At 36.1% G+C, this 25461-nt stretch overlaps 1 protein-coding gene across 1 annotated transcript; it reads right to left on the bottom strand.

The window, feature by feature from the left end:
• Window positions 1–9344: 9344 nt before the first annotated feature.
• Window positions 9345–25092, bottom strand: LOC134851369 (uncharacterized; the record flags this gene model as incomplete). The annotated part of the gene is given in 8 exon segments (XM_063867425.1): window positions 9345–9636; window positions 10077–10455; window positions 11558–11728; window positions 19321–19423; window positions 20120–20370; window positions 20902–21007; window positions 23891–24119; window positions 24844–25092. Coding segments are annotated over 8 exon segments (1688 nt in total), but the record flags the coding sequence as incomplete, so codon positions are not given.
• Window positions 25093–25461: the final 369 nt, after the last annotated feature.

The raw sequence follows: 25461 nt of genomic DNA on the forward strand, positions 1-25461 counted from the left end.
TATCAGAAGCGATTTCCTAACAGTTTTTGTCTCATGAAAACAAGCAAAAATAAATCGTTCCAATTTTCCGTAAAATTCATACAAAGTATAGTTGTGATTCTTTTAGTTATATGCTTTTGTCATAAAAAAGATTGAAATGGCAATGATTGAAGCACTGACTAAAAATAATAAAGAAGTATTTAGAACAAATTGTTTTTCCAGAATGTCTTAAGGTAGCCAATTCATAAAAACGGAACAAAAAAACCCAGATAACTATAAGCCAATATGTCTTCTACCAGGTTTTTGCAAAATTTTCGAAAACTTGTTTCATAAATGCATCATTGATTTTTTAAACAAACGTGGTGTTTTGACTAAAACTCAAAATGGTTTCAGACTTAAACTGACTACGTGAATGATTTGGTAAACTTCAAAGAAGACATCCTAAATGATTGGGAATTGAACCCTAATGTAACACATGCAACCTTCAGAGATCTCGAAAAAGCATTTGATACAGTTTCACTTGACGCAATTCTACAAAAAGGAGAAAACTGCGGACTACGACGTCCCACACAGGCCTTGCTGAAATCATATTTGACAAATAGATAACAACTACTCAAAATTAGCTCCAAAAAATTGAAACTGAAAGCTATTCATTGTGGAGCTCCACAGGGATCAATCCTCGGGCCGCTACTGTTCATTTTAATGATAAATGATTTACCAACAATTTCAAGCTCGGTGAACACAAAATTATATGCTGATGATACAGCACTGAAGCAAAAAGAACAAAACTTACAGCAATACAATGAGGATTTATTAAAAACAAGAACTTGGTTGAAAATGAATAAGCTAAGTATGAACCTAGGCAAAATAACAAACATAAAATTTAATAGGAAAAAAATATTAAATAGAAAATAAAAAGAAGGAACGTATAATGTTAAAAAAAGCTTCTATACTAAACATTTGGGCATTTACACTGACTCAAATTTAGATTTGATTTTTCATATTGATTTTCTTGTCGAAAAAATAGTTATGTTTTGTTAGTTGCTCTACCGATTACCTGACGTACTACCAACAGCACAACTAATTAAAGTCTATTTCAGTCATATTCAGCCAAGACTCTAATATGCTTTTTGGTTATAGTGCACGGCACAGCTAAAAAAACATCAATTACACAAACCTGAAATGAAACAAAAAACAATTTAAAAAAACGGAGAAATCAGTCATTGACATATTTTAAAGAAACATACAAGAAATGATCAGCGAAAAAATTGCCCATTTATAAGCTATTCAAAACAGTAACTAAGCTTTTACGGAAACTTTCGAAAACGAGTTCCAAGAAAACTCAATTTTGGACTCGGTGATTGAGATATTGAAACATGAAAGATCTTAAAAAATCAAAACAACGAATAATTTCACGTCCGAAAAATAAGTTTAAGGATGGGAAAACATTTTTTGATATTAAATTAAACAGTTTTTTGGTGCTTTTCGCAATTTATACATCACAAATATTTAAAAAAAAAATAGGTATTTTTTTAAAAGAGGGGTTCTAGGGTTTGGAGAAGTTATAGTTGTTTACAGTAGAAACTTTTTATAACCTCTTAAAAATTGTATTGCTTAGATATGGCATCACCAAACTAGGCCTATCGGACTTCTGATGTCCTTGCATATCAGAATTTTGTACAATGTCAAATGTATGTTTAATAACCTCTGATATGAAAATAACTTATGATTATGGTTATTAGAACTTTTTACACTCATTCTTTGTCTTGAAATAATTTTCTTTCTGGAACTCAAAATTACCTGACTCTCCAAGTTATTGGAAGAAATAGACAATTAAATTTTATTTGGGGATGATAGCGAAATGCGATATCGCCCCGATTGACTTCTATTTCGATGCCACGTTGACACCTGCAAAAGGAATTGAAGAAGAAACTCAAATCGAATTTTTATCTATGCAAGGTCGACTTGACTCAGAGAAATTTCAAAGCTAGACAACCAGGAATCAATATAAAAGCGGAGAGATATCCTAGAGTCTTGGATCATAGGGAACGTGTATTTAAAAGACAAAGAAACGTAACTCTCAACAGATGACTTTTTTATGGACGCAAACAACGCGAAAACGAGACTTTTAAAAAATTCATGCGAAACTAAGCTCTTTTGCTGGACGATGCGACTTGACAAACGCGGCGAAGAACGTGAGTCAAAATTCTCTGTGAGTATGAGAGAATCAGATTGCCTGAGGGAGATATCAAGATCGACGAAAATACCGGAGAAGGTGCAACGGATTGCTCTTACCTATGAACGAGGCGGCGACCGAGCCTACAATTCAAATACCGGAAAATCTGCTGCATCCGCAATCAGCGCCACACATTAGTATTAAGCAAGAACCGGTGGGAAACATCAGACAGAGAACAAGTTCTTTCAAAATAGAAGGCGATGAGGACGCGGAATCAGCCGGGGGAACCAAATTTCCCTAAATGCTGTAATTGCGATGCGCGCAATTTTACACTTGAACACATCAAAAAATGCCCAGCAAAGAACACATCAAGTTTTCCATTTAGAAAGAACGAACATTCGAGGGAACATACTGTAAGGGAACTAACTAGTGCAGAGGGAGAGGACAATTTGGAAGGGTGCAGGATGAACATGAACATCATCAAAGTAACCAGAGCATGGCGAGCAGTAATCAGGACCAATCGGTCGGATGGGTGAATCAGAAGGCCGAAGGGGAATATGAGTCGAAATTCCCAATACAGGAGTCCTGGCAAACGTCTGCGGTGAAAACATTTGGCTGTGGGTCGACAGCGGCTCTTACCTTAACAATTTCAGCTTGCCGGAATTAAACCGAGCCATGGGCAAAGCCAAATTTCACCTGGTTCCCGGGATGGACGAATTCAAATTCTTAGACTATAATGACAGCAGAATCAACACACTCGGCAAAGCAGATGTCACAATCGAACTAAGTGGGTGGGCCACGCAGCAGAAGATTTCGGTCATCGCAGGAAATCATGAGTCCAACCTGGGCGCAATTTAATGAGAACCCAGGGATTGCAATTGGTCCAGATGGATTGAGTGATGACAGAGGCAGAAGTAAAAACAAAAACCGAAGATGATAACGAGATGGACGTGTGGCAGTCATGTTTTTGTAAGTAAATCCCAAAGTTATTTTCGAGAGTAGGGCGCATACGTAATGTCAATGTACGGGCAGACTTCTTTGACATATTGAAACCAGCGCAACAAAAGGACCGCAGGGTACCCATTGTTCTACAGGTTAATATAGGTAAGGAACCACGCGTCTAATGCAGAAGGGGCACATCCTTAAGCTCGAAGAGAGGTCGGACAAACATTTCGCGTCCTCAAAAGTAATCACAGTAAAAAAAGACGGGAAAGTTAAATTGTCACTAGAATCAAGGGAAAAAAAACAAACAAATAAAAAACCAAGTATTTCACTAGAGCCAAATAACCACAGAAAGAAAAGAACGGAAAGTCTAGTTTACAACGCGTGATTTTACGTGCGCGTACGGGCAAAAAGCGCTAGAATCGAAAACAAGCAAACAATCCAACATTTCTTCAGTTGAAGAAAACTCAATCAGGATTACAGTTTTAAAAACGGTCTTTACGGTGTAACAACGATGCCCGTGGAGTCTCAAAGAGTGATGGACACTTTTACAATAGAATTCCTGCAAGCAGATGCACTTACAGACGATATCTAAATCGTCTTCAAGGGAACCAACATTGAACATTTTGTGTTGCTAGAAAAAATTTTGAGAACATTCGACGTAGCGGACGCTTCGCTAAAACTCCGAAAACGCGATATTGCGAAATCGAGTTCCCAATGGCTAGATAACCAAAAAAGCAGTACCGGAATTACGCCACTGAAACAAAAAAAAACAAAGCACTAGAAGAATTAAAAGCGCCGCGAACTAGAAAACAATGAAAATCCTTAATGGGGTCGTTACACAGTTAACACATACTCCTGCCGAGCCTAGCGGAAATGAGATACTCCTTATGTCAATACTGAGCCAAAAAAGAAGTGATTTGGACACCAGACTGCGAAAAAGCATTCGAATCTTTTCAGCGGTTGATTGCCAATGTAACAGAGCTTAAACAATTCGACATTTATTGGTAAACGCCTATAGAATGCGACGCAAGCCATGACGGGTTGGGCTCAATGCTGGAACAGCATAGCCAGGAGGGATGGCAACTAATCTCACTCGCATCACGATACCTTAATTCAATCGAGAAAAAGAATTCAGCGAACGAACCCGAATAGCTAGCTTTTGTATGGGCTACAGAACACTAGGGAACTACAATTACGGACCCTAATTTACGATCATTTCTGACCACACAGCATTACTAACGTTATCGATTTTATCGCCGAAAAGAAATGAAAGGTTTTTAGGCAGGTTAACCCGGTGGTACGATAGATTATTACCTTTAAGTTTTCCCCCTCCTTAAAATAAAACACCACCACAGATCAATAATGGAGATCATAGGCTATTTATTAAGATACCCATGAACCGATGCACCCAGACAAGCCATTATGATGCTACCCTTACCAATGCCAAAATTATTATGAAAATTCATTCAACAAATTCGCCAAGGGTGATGGAAAAAAAAGAAAACAGAGGGGAAAAACATTTTGGGACCGATACATGCCAAAATTGAACGATTGAGGGCCGAAACCTTGCAATCAAGTTTCAGCCAATGGAAGTACACAATCGATTGAACATGCTAATATAACAACTAAACTAAACAAACCGGCCGAAGGTGTAATGTCATGCGAGCGAAATCTAGCTAACGGCAAGAGAGATATTTAAATATCGCATAATGAATGCACGAAGAGAAAGCAAAAAACCAGACTGGTTCTCAACGATAACAATCCAGCTGCTCAACCTTTTTTCAGTATAATAATCAGTTTTGCAATTGAAAAAAAAATTGTTGCACTATTTCTCTACTTCCACTCCGGACAAGTCGGATATGAGTAATGCCATTGTAAAAACTCAAACACAATCATGAATATTCAACCAAAACAAGGTATTAAAGAATTTAACGAATCTAATCGCAACTTTTGGTTCAAGTAGTTTTGACTCGGACAGAGAAGTGATACCGTAAGGAAAACTGGCCCAGCAATCTACTTCCTCTAAAAAATTGAATACAAGTTTCTCATTTCCTTCACAATTCCCGGACCTTTCCTACCCCATCATTAACACGGAGAACTGGGTCTACTCTGTGATCACAAAAGACAGTACGGTGGCGTGGAGACTGAATCAACCCGATATTCTTTCCCTGAAGTTTGGAGAAGCAAACATTGGAAAGGAGCCCGTGATTAAGATCATACGAGACGCAATACGCGGCAAGAATCCAAAAGCAAAAGAGTTAATAACTAACCTGGGGCAATAAAACGGCCAACGTTTTCCGTTCAAAGAAAACTGCCTGCGGATGGACGAGAGACTCGCAATACCAAAGGCGCTTGCGACCCGGATCATGATCCGATTGCACTACTACCACTGCGGCCGCGACAAAATGTACGCCGCTTTTAAAGTCATCTGGATGCCCATGATGCACAGGATCTTGGCAGCGACGGCCAAGTTATGCAAAGACTAACTGGAAGCAGATAAAAACCTAAAACCGGATATAGTCAAGGGTGACATAGGGGACACATATGCACCAAAGGAACCCAACGAATCAGTTGGACTTCTGGGGGCCAGTTATTTACGAAAAATGGAGGAAAATGTACGCTCGTGTAGCGGTAGATATGTTTTCTCATTGTCCGTCGGCCCATGTTGCTCTAGTAACAACTCGAAAAACCTCTTGGTATTTGAAAAAAAGTATATGACTACGAATGGATATCCCAGAAAACTCCTCATAGACCAGGCTTCCGGATTTTTTCCGAATAAGATTAAAATCTTCTGTGAAAGAGAAAATGTTGAATGTTTAAAACCAGGTGTTTGCGATTGCAGAGCAAAAGGCATGGTCAAAAGAACAATTGGCTGTCTTAAAAACTACGTTATGACGTATCTAAGAGAATCCACTGTGCAAAAGTTCAAACCTCTTATACTCAGGGCCTTAAGCGCGTTGAAATTGTTTCTGCACGGCAAAACAAACCTCACTCCATTCGAAGCGAATCACGGCCGAGAAGCGAATACGGTATTGCAAAACTGAACAAAACGACCAAGTCTGAATAATCTTGACTGAACAGCGTAACTAACCAAAAGTTGTCTTCTTTAGACAAAGCGAGCGGTAGAGCAGACAAGGAACCTTTCGGAATGGAGACTGGGACCAACGTAGCGATCTGACGATGGCCCCACAAACTAGACGCGGTCCTAGATTGCTGGACGAAATGGATTTGGCAGCAAAGGAAATTGAGCTCCATCATCCGAGAGCACCGCCAAAGCAACGACGCCGAACAGTAAAGCCACCATAGGAAGCCGTCTCCCAGCAAACGGGAATTATCGATCCTAAAAATCCAGCCAGGTGTAAAAAAAACTTGACCTAAAACATGAAAAAACACGCCACATACCGTGAAAATGAAAAAAGGCCATTTGCTATGTCGCGTTTAGGAGTTCACAGGAGTTGCAGGCCCGTCAATAAGTGTGGTGGAAAAGAGGGCAGAAAAACGTGCGGAAGATTTAACTTGGGGCTTACTCATAGGCGCTGAAAAACCCTCGCTCCAGAGCCAGAGAAGATTGCGGGCAAAGAAATCAACTACTTTAAAAATTACCGCACCGGCAAAAAATAAGCAAATGAGAATCGCCCAGTCCAGCGACGATGATTCCGACGACACAACAGATGAATCACGCACCAAGCCCGCAAGTGCGGCAAGTAAGACGAGAACCACACTAACAGCACCGGAAACGCAGGCTCACTAAACTGAAGGCAAGCAAGTTGAGGCAGAGGCAGCGAAGATACGCCATCACGTCGATCAGCACGGACACGGAAAGCACGAATCAGCACGAACACTGAAAGAGGAGTGATGATGGAGGGAGTGATGATCCTAAATGGGGGGATTGATGATCCTACGGATGCAAGAAGGAGAAACCAGGGAGAGAGTAGGCTGAGAAGAGCCTAAAAACTCAATCGTACGAAAACTGCAAATAAAACTCAATTAACTAGAGATACATATATCTATCTACAGTTGGAATTTGATTTCTATAATCCTAAACTATTGGTTTAGATTCTGTGGATGACCTTATGAAAAAGGGGTACATTTTATCTTTCTACAAAACTTTGCTAATGATATTCCTGAAAGTTCCACCTGTCTTTTCTAATCACTGTTTTTCTAGAAGTCTGGATACGCCTAAAATAACAAGTGCAGTTCTGCCTCAATTGCATGATATACAGTTGGACATAATTTACAATTAATTGTCATACATCCTATCTCTTCTTCGACTTTAACACTTCAGGTCACTTTGTGCAAAAGGGAAAGGAGCAGAAAAATCCTAGTGTTTGATGCACACAACACGTTTCTTGTTAGCTGAATCAATTTTGGTGCCTTTTTTGTACAAGCTACCGAGGGCGTTAATGGTCTAGAACAAAGTTATTTAACTTGAGATTGTAGCCAAATATGATTTTGAGTCCATGAATGGAACAATTTAGAGCGAAAAGTGAATCAGCAAGCAAAAAAGTTCGCTGTTTTTCTCATGATCGACAATTTATAACATAAAGAACGACAAATTAGTCAAGTCCAACGTTCGAGAACGGTGTCTGACGGTGATTTAAATGCTGTACTCCAAGATCAGATATCATTAGAAAAACGGTTTATAAAAAACGCGCTTCATTTTGTTTTTAAAATGCGCACCTCATTGCACACACAGTTCTAAGCTCAGTCTTTGGGTCATAATTACTTCAAATTAAATAATAAATGAATTGCATCCCACCGGTGAGAAAATCAAAAGATCTTGAAAATTTTAATAAAATTAAGTCTATATCAAAAACTTTGATCGAGACATTTTGGGCGCTTTGCACAGCAACCAATTTTTATTATTTATATTAAATTACAAAATTTTTATGTTTTAATCATTTCATTTTTTTCAAAATTTTATCATTTTGTTATACTTGTGTTGCAATCAAATGGCAAAATAAATAATCTTTATTTGTCTTGGCATGTTGAAATTGTAGGGGCTAAATTTCAAAGTTTCTACAAAAGCAAGAAAACTTGAGCCCTACAACTTAGCAAACTCAAGCGAACTAACATCCACTGAATTCCTCCACCCAGTTTCGAGAGATATTGATCGATTATATTATTATTTCAGTAGCTGTATTATTGAAACGTAAAAAATCTACTATAATCAATTATTAATCAATTATAATGTCTTCAAATGATTAATAAAACATGCTAAATTTCAGTAAAGTTATAATCAATTATAATAATTTATAATCTGTTGTTTTTGAATATATGTTTCAAGCAATTTTGATTGATTATAACCAATAATAAAAACTTTTTTTTTAACTTTTCGAATTTCCAAAATCAAAAATTTTGAAAAATGTCAAGTAAAAAAAAACACCAAAAGTGCTAGAAAATGAAATGGCGTATACTAGTATGAATCATACCAATTAAATGTGGCCGCCCCCTGTACCTGTATGTAAATTATATAAGTTGACCCTCTGTTTTCAGCTGTATACCAACTTGTAGAGCGAAACGCAATAAGAGACAGATCAGGGAGAGGACATATTACAGCAAGAGAACAGCATTGAATAACATATGAGTCGTTAATGGTTAATTTAAACTTAGATAATGATTATTGATTAAATCCTTCAACTCGCTTTAATTATGTTTAAATTGAAAATTCTATCACTTTTTTCTATGATTAATAATTTTTATAATTATTTAATTCATCAATTTTTTTTTGAAAAAGCCAGGAATTATAATGCCTTATAATCGATTATAAGTGGTTTTCTGTATGATCTATAATCAATTATAAGAATTTGTAATCTTTTGAAAAAATCACGATTTTGTATGATTATAAAAGGTTTTCTGTTAGAGATATAATCAATTATAATGGATTGTAAGAGATTATAATCTCTTGGAAAATATTACAATTATATTTGATTATAAATCCTCTAAAGACCTAACTTTGGTAATTATAATCAATTATTAGTTTGAAAAAACTATTATCATTATAATCGATTTCTTACGCCTAAACTTGGATGCGGGTTACCAAAGATATAGAAGTTTGTCAAAACACTCCTGGAATCACCACTGTTATTTATCCAGATGAAACACTGCCGGGATTTTAACTTTCGGGTGATTATCTTTACATTGAGACGTTGGGACTTTTGAGATGTGTTTATCATTTAGATTAATTAATCAACAAGTGGTTAGAAAATGAAAAAAAAACTCAATAAACATTTTTATATTCTCATTTCAGTATATCTCAAAACATTTTTTGTACAATTTATAAACTTTTAAAAAAATAGCACAAAATCGGTGGTTTTTCAGGATGAGATGAAAAATTTACAGTTTCGCCACACTACACTTTCTTCGGTCGGTTGTTTCCATTTGGTGGTATCTTCGTGAGTTGGCCTGTGAGCAGGTCAAGTGGTAATACTGAGGTGATTCGGCTAATTGGTCTGCTGAGATCGCAATATCAGAAAGAGGGGAAGAAGGTTGACTCATCACCTCTTCGTATGGGGGAGGATGAATGGGAACAACTGCTAAAACAAAAATAAACCAAAATTTTGTATTTTTGCCATTTTTGCTAATCTTCGTTTAGCAAGATTGCCCGGTTTCTTAGCTATTATGTTCCGATCTCAGTTTCAAAATTAAAATATTTGCAGATTTCTTTCAAATTGAGAAAATGCTATTTTTCTAACATTATTCTTTTGCATTCAAGTATTCAATTATGAAATCTGTAATATTTTGAATTAAAAAGCTTAAAATTGAAACGTAGCTTTTGGGAATATCAGACTGGAACCTACTCCTCCGCCTAATCAACTAATATGAAAATCAGTACGTTCAAGCCAGTGTTTTTTTTTCAAAACACTTTTTTTGTTATCCAAATATGCTTCAATACGATACTCCACTCGACTCTTTAAAAATTTGCAGCCTGAATTTTTCATGATGGTTGCAAATAAAAAAACATATCAATATTCACCTGATGATTGCACATCAAGTTGCAAGCCTGACGTCGGTTTGTTATTGCTCCGACTACTATTGCAATAGAGTCGCTCGTATCCGCGTGAATAAAATTCCGAACGAGGCCTGGGCTGTTCCGAATCGCGCTCTCTTCTCGTTGAAGTCACGACTCCGCGACCCGAGAGATCCAAGCATCTATCCACATCTAAACTTCTTCCAAATCTAGGGTCTTCGTTTTCTCGAGGGTTGTTGTTGTTGCTGTTGTTGTTGTTTTCGCGAGCGGGTGTAGAGGGGAGGTATGCATATTGGGAGGTGGGGGAGGGGGAAATTGCTTTTGGCCATCCTATCTTGATGGTCCATTTCGTTTCCATTGTCGTAAATTCGGTGTAGAGCTTGAACTGAAATGACGGAGTTAGAAACTTATTCGATTCGCGATCTGCCTGTTGATATTATATCAGCAAAACCGTTTAAAGCGCCAAATTCCAAGCTTAAATAATAAAGCTATAGCATTTTTGAAAGAGCTCGCTTTGCTTATACTATTTGACACATGAAAACAGGTATAATTATTATAGCTTTAAAATCAGTTTCCATTGTTTGATTTCAACTTTCAGCACTTTTTACAGGTCTACGGGAACTTTTCAAAAATGCAAAAATGGATTGGGATAATTGAAAACTTCTTTTTCCCAGGAAACGTTTCCGAGAAATGATTTTTATCGGCTTTTTTTCATTACGAGAAATAAAATCGGTCAAATTTTAGCTGATCATACCAGCTTACTTCAGGAGATCTCAAATACCCCTGAAATGGTTTGGTTATTCGAAGGAATAAAATATCAAGAAACCCCCTCACCCTTCCTCGTCAAATATTTGACACTTTGCCGCCCAAAGGGTTCCACTTTGTTATATTTTTTTCATTTTTACCAACCAAACCCTACAATTGTTCTAAAAGCGCCAATTTTTCGACTAATTTTCATGGATGAGCAAGCGCTGAAAATAAATTTCCAATAAGTGGCTCGCGGCGCTTAAAATTTTGGTAAAATAGGGTCTTCATAGTGCAATGGGAGAAGTCGGAGAGTAAGTTTAGTCGACATATAACAAAAGGTCGACAAAACTTTAAATATATCTTAAAAAACTCGACCTCCCCGCCCTTCAAATAAAAAAGGTCCACGCTTGGTTCTAAAGATTAGTTTGAACAAATGCTTAAAAGCGATCAGATCTTGACAGAAAAATAAATACAGGTATGTAACGAATACAATCATTTAGAAGCACATTCACAACAAAATAGGGGAGGAATGAGCCCAATTTTTGGTCCCAATTTCGTCATGGGATGGGATTAATGAGTGCCCAATTGTCTTATAACCGGACTTCATCGGTTTCGATGTTTCGTCAAAACCAAGGGACCAATCGCATTAAAGTTTAGCCATTTTTTGATGGAAAAACATGAGCGAAAGTTTTGATCTACGTAATCTAAATAGAAGTAGATTGTGATGAGACTTGACTTACCCTGAGGATGTAGTTGATGTGGATGAATGAGCAGTGTTGCATGTGTGAGGGGGGTATGTTGGGGGGAATGGGGAGGGGGAATTGGGAGAGGGGGTGGCAGAGGAAGTCCCGCCTACACACACTGTTCTCCTTCACCTTCACAGCCCCATCTTTCCCTGTGTAGCTCACCACCTAAAACAACAACAAACACAATATAATCACAGAAAAAAAAACAGGAATATTAGGTTGCTGTGCGGACTGTTTGCAGACTGTTCCGACGCACACTGTTCCGTCACAGACTGTGCAAAAAAAAACATGGTTTGACACGCTGAGTAACTTTATTGCATGTCTATGGGGATAATTTTTTTAAATTCTAAGAATGATTTTTGTAGAAAGTCGCAATTTGTATCAAGAGAATGGTTGCATCCCCTGTAATGGAGAGACTAAAAGTTAGACAGCTAACTTTAGTAAATCAGAACTGAACAAACGCTCCATCTAACAAATACGGACACTCCAATTAACCCAAAGTTGACCCTACTGAATACTAAAGGCAAATTGCGGCTTCGACGCCGGCGTTTTTGTACTTGGCCTCAAAGAAACATTTGACCTGTGAAATTGTAGAGAAGTGAAAGTTCGTCTGATTTTGAGACCCCTCAATGGGACTTAATCTTAGAGCCGGGTAAAGGTCACTGCTAACAGCTACCAGTCCATCTGCCTTTTTCGGGACCCTCCTTCAGTTCAAGGCACCAATTGGTGATCAAGTACTGGCTCAGGCTCTGAAAATGAGAAGACAAAATTCTCTTTTCAGCAGCTATCACTCCCAGAACCGTCTCCGTGACATTGTCAGGGACGCAATTCAGAACAATATGGTTTGCAGGGTCAAAGACTCCAACTAGTTCACTATCATAGCTGATGAGACAGCCGACATCTCAAAAATAAAGCTGATCTCAAACTCCATTTAAGAGTGATATGCCACTGATATTCGAGCACAGTTCTGGGTTTGAAGGTCTGCTCTCCTGAGTGCTCTTTTTCGAGCGCGAAACTTCTAAATGCTTACTTCTTATCTCCGTCATGAAGAAGAATTGACTCCCTAGCTCAGCGCTTTTTTATCCCCAACGATGTGGAAACTGAAGTCGGGGAAGCCATCGACAGATTTGTCGCAAAAAGTTCATAAATCAATTTTATTCATTTAGTTCATTTTTTGTAATCAAAAATTCATAATTTTTGCAGATAACTGAAGTTCAACTGTCACCACATTGAAAAGACATTTGGAAAATTATTATTTGGTTCCACCATCATGGGCGGATTTAATTTTTTTTTATTTGGTCGGGGGAAGCTTAATTTTTTATTTTTTTGGTCGGGGGAAGCGCAATTTTTTGGTAAATTTTTTTCAAAAAGTGCCTAAAACCGCGTTTTTGGCCTGTTGTTTTTCAAAATTTTGCTTGCGGCGCATAAAATTTTGCCAAAACAGGGTCTTTTTAGTGCTTTGGGGGCTCGGAAAATCAGTTTAGTCTATCTAAAAAAAGATTGACAAAATCTTCGACAATTTGTTAAAACTCCCCCCCCCCCCCCCCATCGAGAAAATCCTAGATCCGCCCCTGTCCACCATCATGAGAATAGCAACCAAAGGAATTGCTCAAATTATGGCAGTAGATCGGTCCAATATATCTGATACTGCGGCATAATTTTGGATATTAAGAAAACGAGATTTTTCACTTGCATCGACTTCAAAAGCCCCCTGCTATTCAGACCGTCTGAGGACAACATTATATCATCTTTTATATCCTGATTATCACCCGGGGTGTTATTTTTGATCATTTTATACCCAGAGGTCAACCCGATATGCATTGAGAGAGAAGAGAGAGAGAGAGAGAGAGAGAGAGAGAGAGAGAGAGAATACTTTATTGTTGCATCAACTTTTGCAGTTACAAAACTGATTGTGGGTGGAACAAGTGTACATTATTATTTAATAGGTGAATAAAAAAAATGTTGGATTCCCGCCCCAACCATATTGGCAGAGAATAGAAATTGAATCATTAGCAATTTCGACGGAAAAACAAACTGTTTCTTATGTTGTGGCTTTTGTATAACAAAATGTACAGGGACAAAATATTTTAGCATATAACAATGGGTGGGTCAAGGATTTTCTCGAGGGGAGGGTTTTTTGAGAATTTCAATTGTTTTTTGAAGTAAAATGCCAAAAGAGCCACTTTTGGGCAATATTTTGGGGTTTTGACAAAAAGTTGCGCTCCCCTTCAAAATTAGTATAGATTGGTGCCGGTGCCAAGGACGTTTTTAGAAAAATTTAGGGTCGGTCGTCCAAAATTAGATGTTAGTTACTATTTATGGGAGCAGGACCTGAGGGCGAAGGGGTGGCACGGAAACCAGCGTCTCCCCGTCCTCACCCCAAATCTGCTTCCGGTTTACCCAAAGTAAAACGCTCGATAAAAACAAACTTTAAGTATTTCTTGCAGTCAGGAAACTTAATTTGCAAAAACACTTCAATCAGTCTTTTTCAGAGCATGAGAACTGTATGTCTAGCATTTAAAAAACATAAAACTTACTGTGGTATTTACCCTAAATTTTGGTCTGCAGGAAATATGCATGAGCTTCAATCAAAAATCACTCCCATAGGAAATTATAAAGGTATTAAATTCAGACCGTTCTCTAGATTTCGTTCTCTAGATTATCCCTATCATTCATCGAGTTCCTCGAACTTGAGAATATTGACAGATATATTAAGTCAAGAGATTTCAACCAGCTACTTGCTCTTTGAATTCGCTACTTTAAATTCTGAACTATCGTTGCATTCAAAGTCCTTTCTGATGAGACACAACTGAATTTAATAACTGTCTGATAGTCATCGAGAAATGGATTAAAAAAGGCTTTTTTAAAAGATTTATTCTTATCAAAACCGTGACTTGACTGGTATTAAGTTTTTAATATTCTGTTGCAGGAACTGTTTTGACGACTTCAACAGAGCAAATAAACTTCTGGAGACAAGAAAAATTATTAAAAACTATTGACATGTCAGATAGATGGATGGGAAAGTCCCCCGTGCGCGAAAGAACGAATACGCTATATTTTATCAGCTAATTCGGATTCATTTTTCATAAAATTGGAGAAATAAGCAATAAAATTGTCAGTTTTCATTTTGATTTTCATGCGTTAGAAGATGGTTGTGAATATATTTTCTTTTTCACAAACAAGAAAAAAGGCAAAGTAAAAAATAAAGTATCACGAATACGAAACCAGAATCGAGTATTTACCAAATTAATCTAACAAAAAAAAGTAGTCGGAAGATGGTTACTTGGTCAGTTTGAGGGGTGGATTTGTTTTCATCCCTCGAGTTTTACTCTAAGATAAGTATTATTTATTTTCTGTATCTTCATTTTACACAGGCAAAATCTGTTTTTCAAGGAGCTCGCGTTTTGAAGTCTTAACGAATGGTATGTGATGTTTAGCTTTTATCTTTTTTTTAAAGTTACAGCTCCTCATTTTGAAACGACTTTGAAGTTGCGACTTTGAAAATTATCAGCACAATTAAGGTCGCTGAAAATATGTACACAGAGTACACGAGTTGACCAAAACTTCTTTTCGTACAACTTCCATATTTGAAAACTTCTTACCATACAATTCCATTTGTAAAGTAACTTGTATGAAATCTCCATGATAAGATTTTTTTCCATAATGGTATGACAAGCATAATGTGAAAATGGTATGACAAGCATTTTTCAATTAAACGAAAAATTCAGATTTTTTCTAAAATAAATTTTTCGAAAGTTTATGGGTTGTGTTTGTGACCTAACAGAAGTGACAAAGACCTAGATTTACTCAAAGCTAGAGTCACCGAAATTTAGACGTTTTTGCATGTAAAATGCTTTGGAAACAGTTTGAACTGTCTTAGATTTGTCTTACACAAATCATATAGCGAAAGTGAAACTTTTAAATTTTAGCAAAAATTTTTCAAGATGAAAAATTTTAAAATTTAAGATTTAAATTCATCAGGCATTGATGAAAGCAAACTTAAACATGCCATATAAAACAAATTTTTGGAATGCAAACTTTCCAAAAATGTTCAAAAATTGTTGCTATCAAGTTCGTTAACACTGACTGCTTTGTCTGCCATTTTTGGATTCATTCTTAGATTTCAACAACTTTTATGATCAGAAATGTTTATGGTAAAAATGCTTGTCATACAATTTCCAGATATGGAAGTTTTATGATATGCAGTTTTCCATACACTTGATTTTTTTTGGTACATGTAATTGTATGGTAAGCATTTTCGATGTATGGAGGTCAACCCTCTTAGTTTCGCTATTTTTATGTGATAATTTAGGATATAAGGCGACAACGCATGCATTTTAATAAGGCGTCTAAGGATCCATTATTCTGTTCAATAACGTATAAACTTAACTCAAAACTTTCGAAATATTTTATAGCTGTGACCTGTAGTAATTTAATCGCTTGTAAGAAAACTCAAGCCGTAAACAAACTGCTCGTATCAGGGCGAATCCCCGAATGTTCCGACTGCCTTCTAAGATCTATTGAGCGGTAATAATATGAAAACTTTTAATGTAATAAAATGAAACGAAACTTTTTTTTAATTTGAGGTTTTTTGTTAAAATCATTCTACCACAGGTCATAAAAAAATTAAAGTGATCGATTTTGCTTCTAGTAACAAATCAAAAATGGCAAATAAGCTTTTTTCAACCAGATTGGAACGATTTGTATTAAATCTCCGCTAGCGCGAAATATATCGCGTGTTAATACTCCTAATTTGGCCAAAATGGCAATGTTTAAACCCACATAACATCCCAAAAAATGATCACAGGCGAAACATTTTTTTTTCAATTTAAGCTCGGGAGAACAATACATTTTAAATGCTATAAAAAAACCGTCAAAAATGGTTAAGTAGAAAGTAGAAATTTGTTTGAAGAAAATAGCCACCTCCAACACAAATATTCCGTTACTTTCGTTACAAAAATTGGAACAAAAAGGCAATTTAACACTCGTAACTGCTTTTTCGTTGCTTTCGTAACCTGTGATCCGCGTAATTTTTCTTTGTACCATTTTTTTGCCATGTCATTTTTAACCTTTAGTGATGGGTCAAAAGAGTTTGTGCGAAGAAAGAACAAGCATACGTAAGTACTTTACGGGTAGTACGCTGAAATGTGTATCAAAATATGGTCGGTCGTATGTGGGCAGCTTCTCAAACAGTTCGTCTAGGAAAATACCGAGCAACGAAACCAATGTGAAGTACCGGTGAGATAGCTCGCACCGAGCGCCCATAATCGATTTTGTTGTCATAATATGGTCAGTTATCTATAAAATTACAAAATAATAGATTATGATCCATTAAAATAGAATTATAATCCTTATATTTTTTTATGCCATTACTATACATTATACTCGATTATAATGGATTTTTTTGAGAGGTTATTCATCTTTATTTCAATTTTTTTCAAAGTTATCTCATATCCTGTTTAGTGCAGTTGCTACGTATTACGTTTTATGAAATGTTACATTTCACACCAAAATTTCTATTTTTATCTCTAATTTTTCAGTTCAATGCAGTTTTACACTTCATATCACTGTTTTTTAACCAAAATCGCCGTTCGCAGAGAAGTGGGTAAAAATTGGACAATGTTAGGGGAAATTATTTAATAGTTGAATCGGGGGAGGGGGGGGGGAGATCGCTTCCAGTTTACCCCACTCCCTTGAAAAAACTTGAGGGTGTGGCGTTCAGAGACATGGCATTTAGTAAAAGTCATGGCATATATTTTGCATATTTCTTGCAAAATTTCAGCAAAAAATAAACGAATTTAGTTCTATAAATAAAATGGATATATTTTTCAATTAATCTTAATAAAATTGCTATCAATTATAAAGAATTATCGTGGCAAAAATAATCGATTTCAGTGCCAAAAATAATGGATTTTAATCGATTATATTGGCAATTTGATCAATTTCTGTCTAATTTTTACGTCTTTAATGAACTATAATGGATTATTTTTGTCTCCGCTTTCTAATATATTTAATTAGAATCAATGGGCGCTTGGTGCGGGCAAACTTAGAAGGTCTCTTCAGCCACGTATTTCTTTTGAAAACTAATTTTGTATAATGTATGCATTTCGAACAAACGCGCGCATACAAAATTGAATGTCACAATTTTTATGTGAAACTGCATTCGAATGCTGTTGATTAGCCAATATTAGGAATGTTCAACAGTTAATTTTCTATGAATCCAACTCAACGTTATTTCATGAAAAAGTCAAACTTTCTCCACCTAAACCGATTGGGGGATATTGTAAGGTTGATCCTTACTTGGTTCGATATAGGGGGATAGTTGAAGGAAATTTATACGAGCTTTAAAAAATTGACTTATTATTCTTAAATTTGAGTTGAAATTTCTCAAGAATTATTTAATTCGCATATTAGTAATTTGCCTAGTTGTCTGAATTGAATGCTCTTATGATTAACCAAAATTTAAAAAAAAACTGCAAAAATGACATTTTAGGGCAGCTTTGGAAAGTTTTGACCAATAATATCGCAAAAATTCTAAATGTTGGGGCCTACGGAGCCTTTGGAAAATTTTTTAAGACTGGTTCTTCAGGTTTGTCGATCAAAACGGGCGTCAAAAAAACTTGAGGAGGTTTCAGTCTGAAAATTCAACCCATATGTCTGATCACCAATTTTGCATGAAAAAACATGCCTAAATCAAAATTACTTTCCATTATTGTTCGTCTCACCGTAAATTATTTCGTTAATTGCATAAATATTTTATTTTTAAAAACGAAAATGCAGGTTTATGGGAAAACACCTGAGAACCAAATTGAGAAAAAAATTCCTAGCATTGATTCTAAACATGAAGCAATTTCGGTTCAATTTTCGGCAATCTAGTTTCTTGTCTAGCTTTTAATTTAGTTTTATATCTCGTTGCAATTGAACTAATTGCCCTTTCTTCCTTTGAGAAAAATGAAAAAGGAAATTTGAATAGTATAATCAAAGAGAGTAACAATAGAACAACTGAAAGAAATTCCCAAGCTACCTCTTAAAACCATAAAGGGAATGGCCAATAGTTGAAGCTTCGCATCAGATGAACTTAATTTGAATGAACATTTTATGAGTAGTAAGTTCATTGCGGCAAACAATTAAACGGATTAACACAAGTTATGGATTAGAAGTTTACAAGTTCATGGGTTAACACAATAGTATAGATCAAGAAATGTTCCGGTTTCTCGTAAAATGTTCCAATCACGTTTTGGCAAGACAAACATTTATTAGCAAGGACAGAGGCGGATCTAGGATTTTCTGGAGGGGGGGGGGGGGGGGAGGGATTTTCAAAAAAAAATTTTTAGGTTGACAAATTTGATTTTCAGAGCACTACCAAAAAAGAAAAAGACCCTATTTGACCAAATTTGCTGCGAAATTTTGAAAAAAAGGACAAAATTGCGTTTTTTTTCTGTGCGCGCTCCCTCAAAATTAGTATATTTTGGCGCCGAAGGCGTCTTTAGAAAAATTTAATGGTCAGTCAGCCAAAAACTGATATCTCAAAATAGTACAAAGCGTCCGCTCCCTTATGGAAACCTCCACCCAGAAATAAATTTCCACCCCTATATAGAACTAATTCAACGATATCTGAGTTTGTATCTATAATGGATCTCCCTCTATAACTATAGAGAGAAATAGATGAAGAGATCCAAAATAGATATAATTTAGAAACTTGAAACGGGAGCGGAGTGCACTGGATCTGATGCACATATGCACCTGGACCAACTTACTTGTATGAGGTTGATGTATCCCCCGTGAACAGAGACCTCTTTGGGGGCTGTGGTGGATAGAGTAGAATGGAGCTGCACCACGTCACCGGGCGAATAGCAGTCCCTGATCAAAACAACAACAGTATACAACCAGAATTAGAAAAACAACAGTAGAAACCAGGGGCGGTTCTAGGATTTTCTCGAGGGGAGCGGCGGATTTTCAATATTTTGTCCTCTTTTTTTTTAGATCGACCAAATTGATTCCCGGAGCACTCCCAAAGCACTACAGAGACCCTGTTTTGGCAAAAATTTCTGCGCCGCAGGCAAAATTTTGAAAAAAAAGGCCGAAAAAGGCGGTTTTAGGCAGTTTTTGGAAATTTTCGACCAAAAAATCGCGTTTTTTTTCGGCGCGCGCTCTTTCCTCAAAATTAGTGTATATTGGCGCCAAAGGCGTCTTTAGATAAATTTTAGGGTCCGTCACCAAAAATGAATATCTCGAAATAGTGCAGAATTTCTAAAAAAAACGTCCGCCAACCCCCCCCCCCCCCCCCAAATCCGCCCCTGGTTAAATATACGATGTAGAAAGTTGAAAAATAAAATTTTCACATGATGGTGAGAGATTTATTGACTACTGATATTGAGCAAAGCATAAATTTTGCTTCTTGAAAAATAGATACAAAATTTTTAAGAAATAACTATCATTTTAGTTTCTCTTAATTTTTGTTTATTTTATTTCAAAAATAAAAATTGAAAAAACGGTGATTATTCCTAAATGTCTGATTTTTCAAATGTCACCAGTAATCTCGAGAAAATGAGTCACCTGTCCCACCCGACGGTCAAGTCCAGATGATCCGGCATGCAACACCCAATCACAGCCTCCTCTGACACTTCACGCTCACGCTCAGGGACTCCTCCCCCTTCCCCTTCCCCTTCCACAGCTGGAAGGCAACATCTGTTGTTGATGATGTTGCTGTTGGTGCCCCCACCCGAGTTGGAATGGTAATCGGGAGGAGGGGAGAGGCGGTTGAGGTTGTGGTTCAGGAGACAGACGTCTCGATTGTTGTCTGTGCTCTTAAACGAGAAAAAAAGGAACTTTTATCCGCATGAAAATAAGTAGTATAAACTCAGCAGCAAAATTATTAATTTCATCAACTAAAAGACGTGAAATGTGAATTATTAAATGACGTGAAAATCAGTAAAGATGGATGTTTGTAAATAAATTTCGACGATGTGTTTTTGAGGATCATATTCCTGTTAGACTTTCCAGTTTTTTAAAATGGAAAAATTGTGATGCGTGGTGCATGTCTAAGATTTTCACGTGGAGTGAAAAAACAGAAATCGATCAATCACAGTAGTAATTTTATCAGTGATGATTTCCACATGATAATTTGATGAAATTTATTGTTATCAGAAGAAAATAGAAAATTAGGCTTGCTTGAGGAGGCACCAAATGGATGTCTTTGACTATCCGTCTTTTAGTACCCTGTAACGAATTGCCACACTTATAATGAACTAATGCAACGGTTAATTATATGTGAATTTTCTACCTAGTAACGAGTATCCCGCCTTTGCAAAAGAGGTGAATAGTTAGAGAGATCCTACCTGATGTGATGATATTTGAAGATCCATCGATGGCGATGCTATCAACTGTTTTTCCACTACTTGCACTGTTCTGCTGCTGATTTTGAACACATTCTTGTTGTGGGGTCTGAAAGTATAAAAAATAGAGGTAAATAAGATTAACTATATTCAAAAAGCATCCTATAAATAATCATCTATAAAAAATTGTGAAATGTGTTTTTTATTTTAAAAAACTTCAGTAAGAATGATAAACTACGAAACACCGACAGCACTTGGCAAACAAGTTCAAACCAAAAAAATTACACAAACCTGAAGACCCTGAATTTGAAAAATCAAAAATATTATAAATTTCTGGCTTTACAGCTAGGGTTTTTCACTTATTAACAATTTTTTTTGAAGTTTTTCATCATTATTGTTAGATCATCACGAAAAACGAGTTCAACATTGGTCTACATTTGAAGCATAAAATTGGCGTTAAAATTAACTATTCAAAAAAAAGAACTGCTTTCAATTTCATTTGCGACAAACTCAATCTATCAAAAGATTTTTCATTGTTGCGAAAAAATGGCAAACTGTTGCCAAAAAGCGAGAAAAGTCTCCCCTAAGTTTCTCTATAAGCGCACTCCGAATTTTTGCATTATTTTTGTAAATTTTTAAAAATTATTTGATTAATGTCTTCATTTGGAGATTTAATTTTAGTCGCATATTTAGTACTCATAACACTTGGGTCAATAAAATTAAAATGGGTCTTTCAAAAAAATTTTATGCGCCTTTAAATCTCCAGAAACAGTTTCTGCATTTTTTCACAGGGTGTTTGTTCTATGTGTTTGTTTTGTTCTAGATTTGATGGCACAGTGCTTTTTTAAACTATACGGACCAAGGGAACAAAGTTGAAATTTCCACGCATCTTTCTCAAAGTGGCTCAAACGTGACAAAAAGTAAAGAAAACGAAATTGCTTAGAAACTTAATGATGTAAGTTTTTTTTACAGATTTAGGAACTAACGTTTTACAACGCTTAAGAATATTTGAAAGTTAATGGAGCAAACTGTTGACAAGAAAACTAAAAAAAATCCCCTAAGCTTCTCTGGAAAAGTGTTTGGAGCTTTCAAATTAAATACTAAATTTGATCGTATATTGAGTAAGTTAAAACTTGGGTTACTGAAAATTAGATGAGTTGATCAAAATGAAGTTATCTTCCTTTAACACTTCGAAAACAACTTGAGCATTTGTTCAGTTGCGTTTTTGCACTTTTCATAAAATTGTTGGTAATTTAAAATATCCGAACAAATTAAACAAAATTGGAAACTATAAACTCAATTTTCCCAAATTGAATTGAGATGAGACAAAAAGTCAGAAGAACAAAATTGCCTAGATTTATGGTTTAATTTATTTTGCAAATTTCGGCACGAATTTTTATTTTGCCAATTGAGAAAAATGTTGACAAAAAAGCAGGAGAGGATTGCCTCAAGCTTCTCTGCAAGCGCGCGCTCTCCAAAATTTTGTTTTAAAAGGTGAACAATTTTTAGATGTTTGATTCAATACTTTCGTAGATATGACTTTGGTTGCATATTTATTAAGCTAAAACTTGGGTCCCAAAAACTAAGATGGGTCTCTCAAGAAGATTATGGAAACAACTTTTGCATTTGTTTCCTTGTGATGTTGCCTTTTTAATCATAGTGATGATACAGTGCTGATTTGAATTACCCAGACCAAACGGCCGAAGTTGGAAACTTAAACATGTCTTTCTCAGAGTGTGTTCAAACTAAACAAAAAATGAAGAAAACAGAATTGCTTAAAGTTTTACCAGTAACTTTCCTGTGTAATTTATTTTGAAGATTTGGTACCAAGTTTTTAAAAGCTTTAGAAAAATTGAAAAATAAAATTGATAAAATTGTTGACAAGAAAACTGAAAAAAAATTCCGCTATGCTTCTCTGGAATTGTAGATTTGATTCCAGACGTATATTTATTGAGCTAAATCTTGGTTCCCCAAAATTTGTGTCAGGTTTTCAAAATCAACTTATCGCCCGTCCAACACTTCGAAAACAACTTTTGCATTTGTTTACTTGCGCTTTTGCCCTTTTCAAAATTTTGATGGTAGAGTGCTGATTTAAAATATCCGGATCAAAAAAACAAAGAAGGAAAATTTAACACGTTGTTCACTTTGCTCGCAGTGCAAAATTAAATCTTCAAAAAATTGTGCGTAACGTTCAAAACTTTTTGCAAGCAAAAATATATAAAGTTTATGTATTTAAAATGACATTCTTTGACTATAAATCAAAAATATATACTTCTATAAAAATTTTTTTGGAGGTTATATCCTCTTAAGACTTTGTTGGATTGTTTAAGAGCCTCACTTTGGTTTAATTTGCTCAACAATTGACCTGGTAACTTAAACATACTTCTTGACTTACCGAAAGAAACAAAAATGACCCATTTTTGCGGTAATTTTTTTCCAAAATTTGATAAATAAATTGCATAATATTTATGTCAAATTTTATAGCAAATTTTGTTCTTTTAATTTTTTTGTCTAATCTCAATCAATAGAGAAAAATGCGTTTAAACTGCCAATGGTTTTGCTCGGTTAATTTATATCAGCAGTCTGTACAAACCAACCATACATGCTTTTTTTACGAATTCAACTACTATTTTTATACCAGGTGTCCAGGCTCAACTACTATTTTTATACCAGGTGTCCAGGCTCAGGGGTGGGGTGAGGGGGGTTGGTTTAACATAGTTTTTAAAATGTTGGTTTTAAAAAGCTTTGTCAAAACAGTATTTGCTAAAAAAAATTTTGCCGCAAACAACTTTTGAAAAAAAAAGCCAAAACAGGCCAAAAATAGGCCTGAAAAAAAAACAGGCCAAAAATTAGTTTTTAAAGTTAAAGTCAGATTCTACTTTACTATCGATGTCAGATGCTTCGTCGTCAATACTTTTTATTCTTAATGAGTTTCTGATTATTATTATTCTCAAACCACCGACTGAAACTTAAAAAGTTTAAATTTGCTTACATGGCGAGGAGAAGAGAGAGGCTGTAAGTGATTTTTCCCTCTGTTGAGGAGAAAGAGGGTGGGATGCGAGTGGGCAGTTGGAATGCGAACGGGAACCGGTACTCCCCCTTGTCCAGACTAAACAGCTGGAAATGCTGCTGTGGTTGTTCATTGGTCTGATCGCTAGTTGTCTTCGGAGAAGTTTCTGTGTTGTAGACACGTGGTTTGTTCCTACCTATAGATGGAAGATCTGAAAAGACAACAAGTAACATTATTTGTAGCATATCTTTTTCTTTTGTTTCAGGTTCGCGACATAGTCAGAGATTTTAAATGACATATCTTTCAACAAAATTTTTTCTAACGCACGTCCTTAAAATATTACCACCAAAAATGCAAATTTGACTGCCATATTGCCCCATGTGCGTGTACTTAGTTTGCACCGAGGCTCTCATTATTTACCACATTATCAAAAGATGTAGTCTTAACGAAAAAATCCCGAAAGTATCACGCAATAATGTGGCATATATTGAAAGTGTCGTTCGAAAGGAGAAGCACACATTAGCATGTGACTTTGCATGCCTTTATTGATATTACAAAAGTTATCAGGAGCAGGGGCGGATCTAGGAGTTTCTCGAGGGGTGCGGATTTTTTTTTGCTCGAGGGGTGCGGATTTTCTCGAGGGGTGCATTTTTTTTTGGCGCGCGGTCCCCCTTAAATTTAGTATAAACTGGCCCCATTAGAAAAATTATAGATTCCGCCTTCCGCCGAACCCCCCTTCTCCGCCCCTGGTCGGGGAGGCGAGTTCAAAGATCTTTTTTCTAAAACCATTTGTGTTATTTAGAAAAAAAGTTATATTTTTTTGCGTTATAAAGTTTCCTGTAGTTTGATATATAACATCAATTATTAATCAAAATTTATTGGCAGTGTATGTATTTGCTGTCTGGTTTTCTGACCACCAGTAAGTCTTGTAATACCTTCTTTGAGTATATCGTAGACAGAGTTAACATATGTCTCCCTGTTGGAATGGGTAGTCATCTGTCTGGAGTCTATCTGGAACGAGGAGGATGATCTCTTGCCAGAGCACTTCTTGGCCAGATATCTCCAGGACTTGTAGGAGGAAGAGGTGGTGGAGATGGAGTCAGATTCGGATTCGTCTTCTAAGCAACTGCTGGCGAACATCTCAAAGCGACACACAGCTTCTCCCTTCAACTTCAGTTTAAACTCTAAAATTAAACGATTTTAAGAGGTTTTGAATTTAATTAAAGTTCAATATTTAATCATTATAAATCGTTTTCAGGCATTTACATTACTGAAATTTACTATACCACATTTATACATTTTTCTGCGAACGGAAATGATCAGCTTTTCGACCCCGGCTAAAAAATGCAACCTAAATATTTTCAACACTTTTACAAAAGTTTTTGGTTGTATTAAAGCATTTTTGTAGAACTTGATCACGAGATTCATTAAAAATTTTAAAACCCTTAACTTCATATTATGAAAATGAAGTACTAAAACCAGTACGGGTGTAAAGGTCGACCTATACGGGTATTTAGTGATATCATAGGGGTCAAAACTTGTGCCAGCAGTTT

This window comes from Symsagittifera roscoffensis, chromosome 7, assembly GCF_963678635.1.
Source record: "Symsagittifera roscoffensis chromosome 7, txSymRosc1.1, whole genome shotgun sequence".
In the NCBI taxonomy this organism is placed as follows: Eukaryota; Metazoa; Xenacoelomorpha; order Acoela; family Convolutidae; genus Symsagittifera; species Symsagittifera roscoffensis.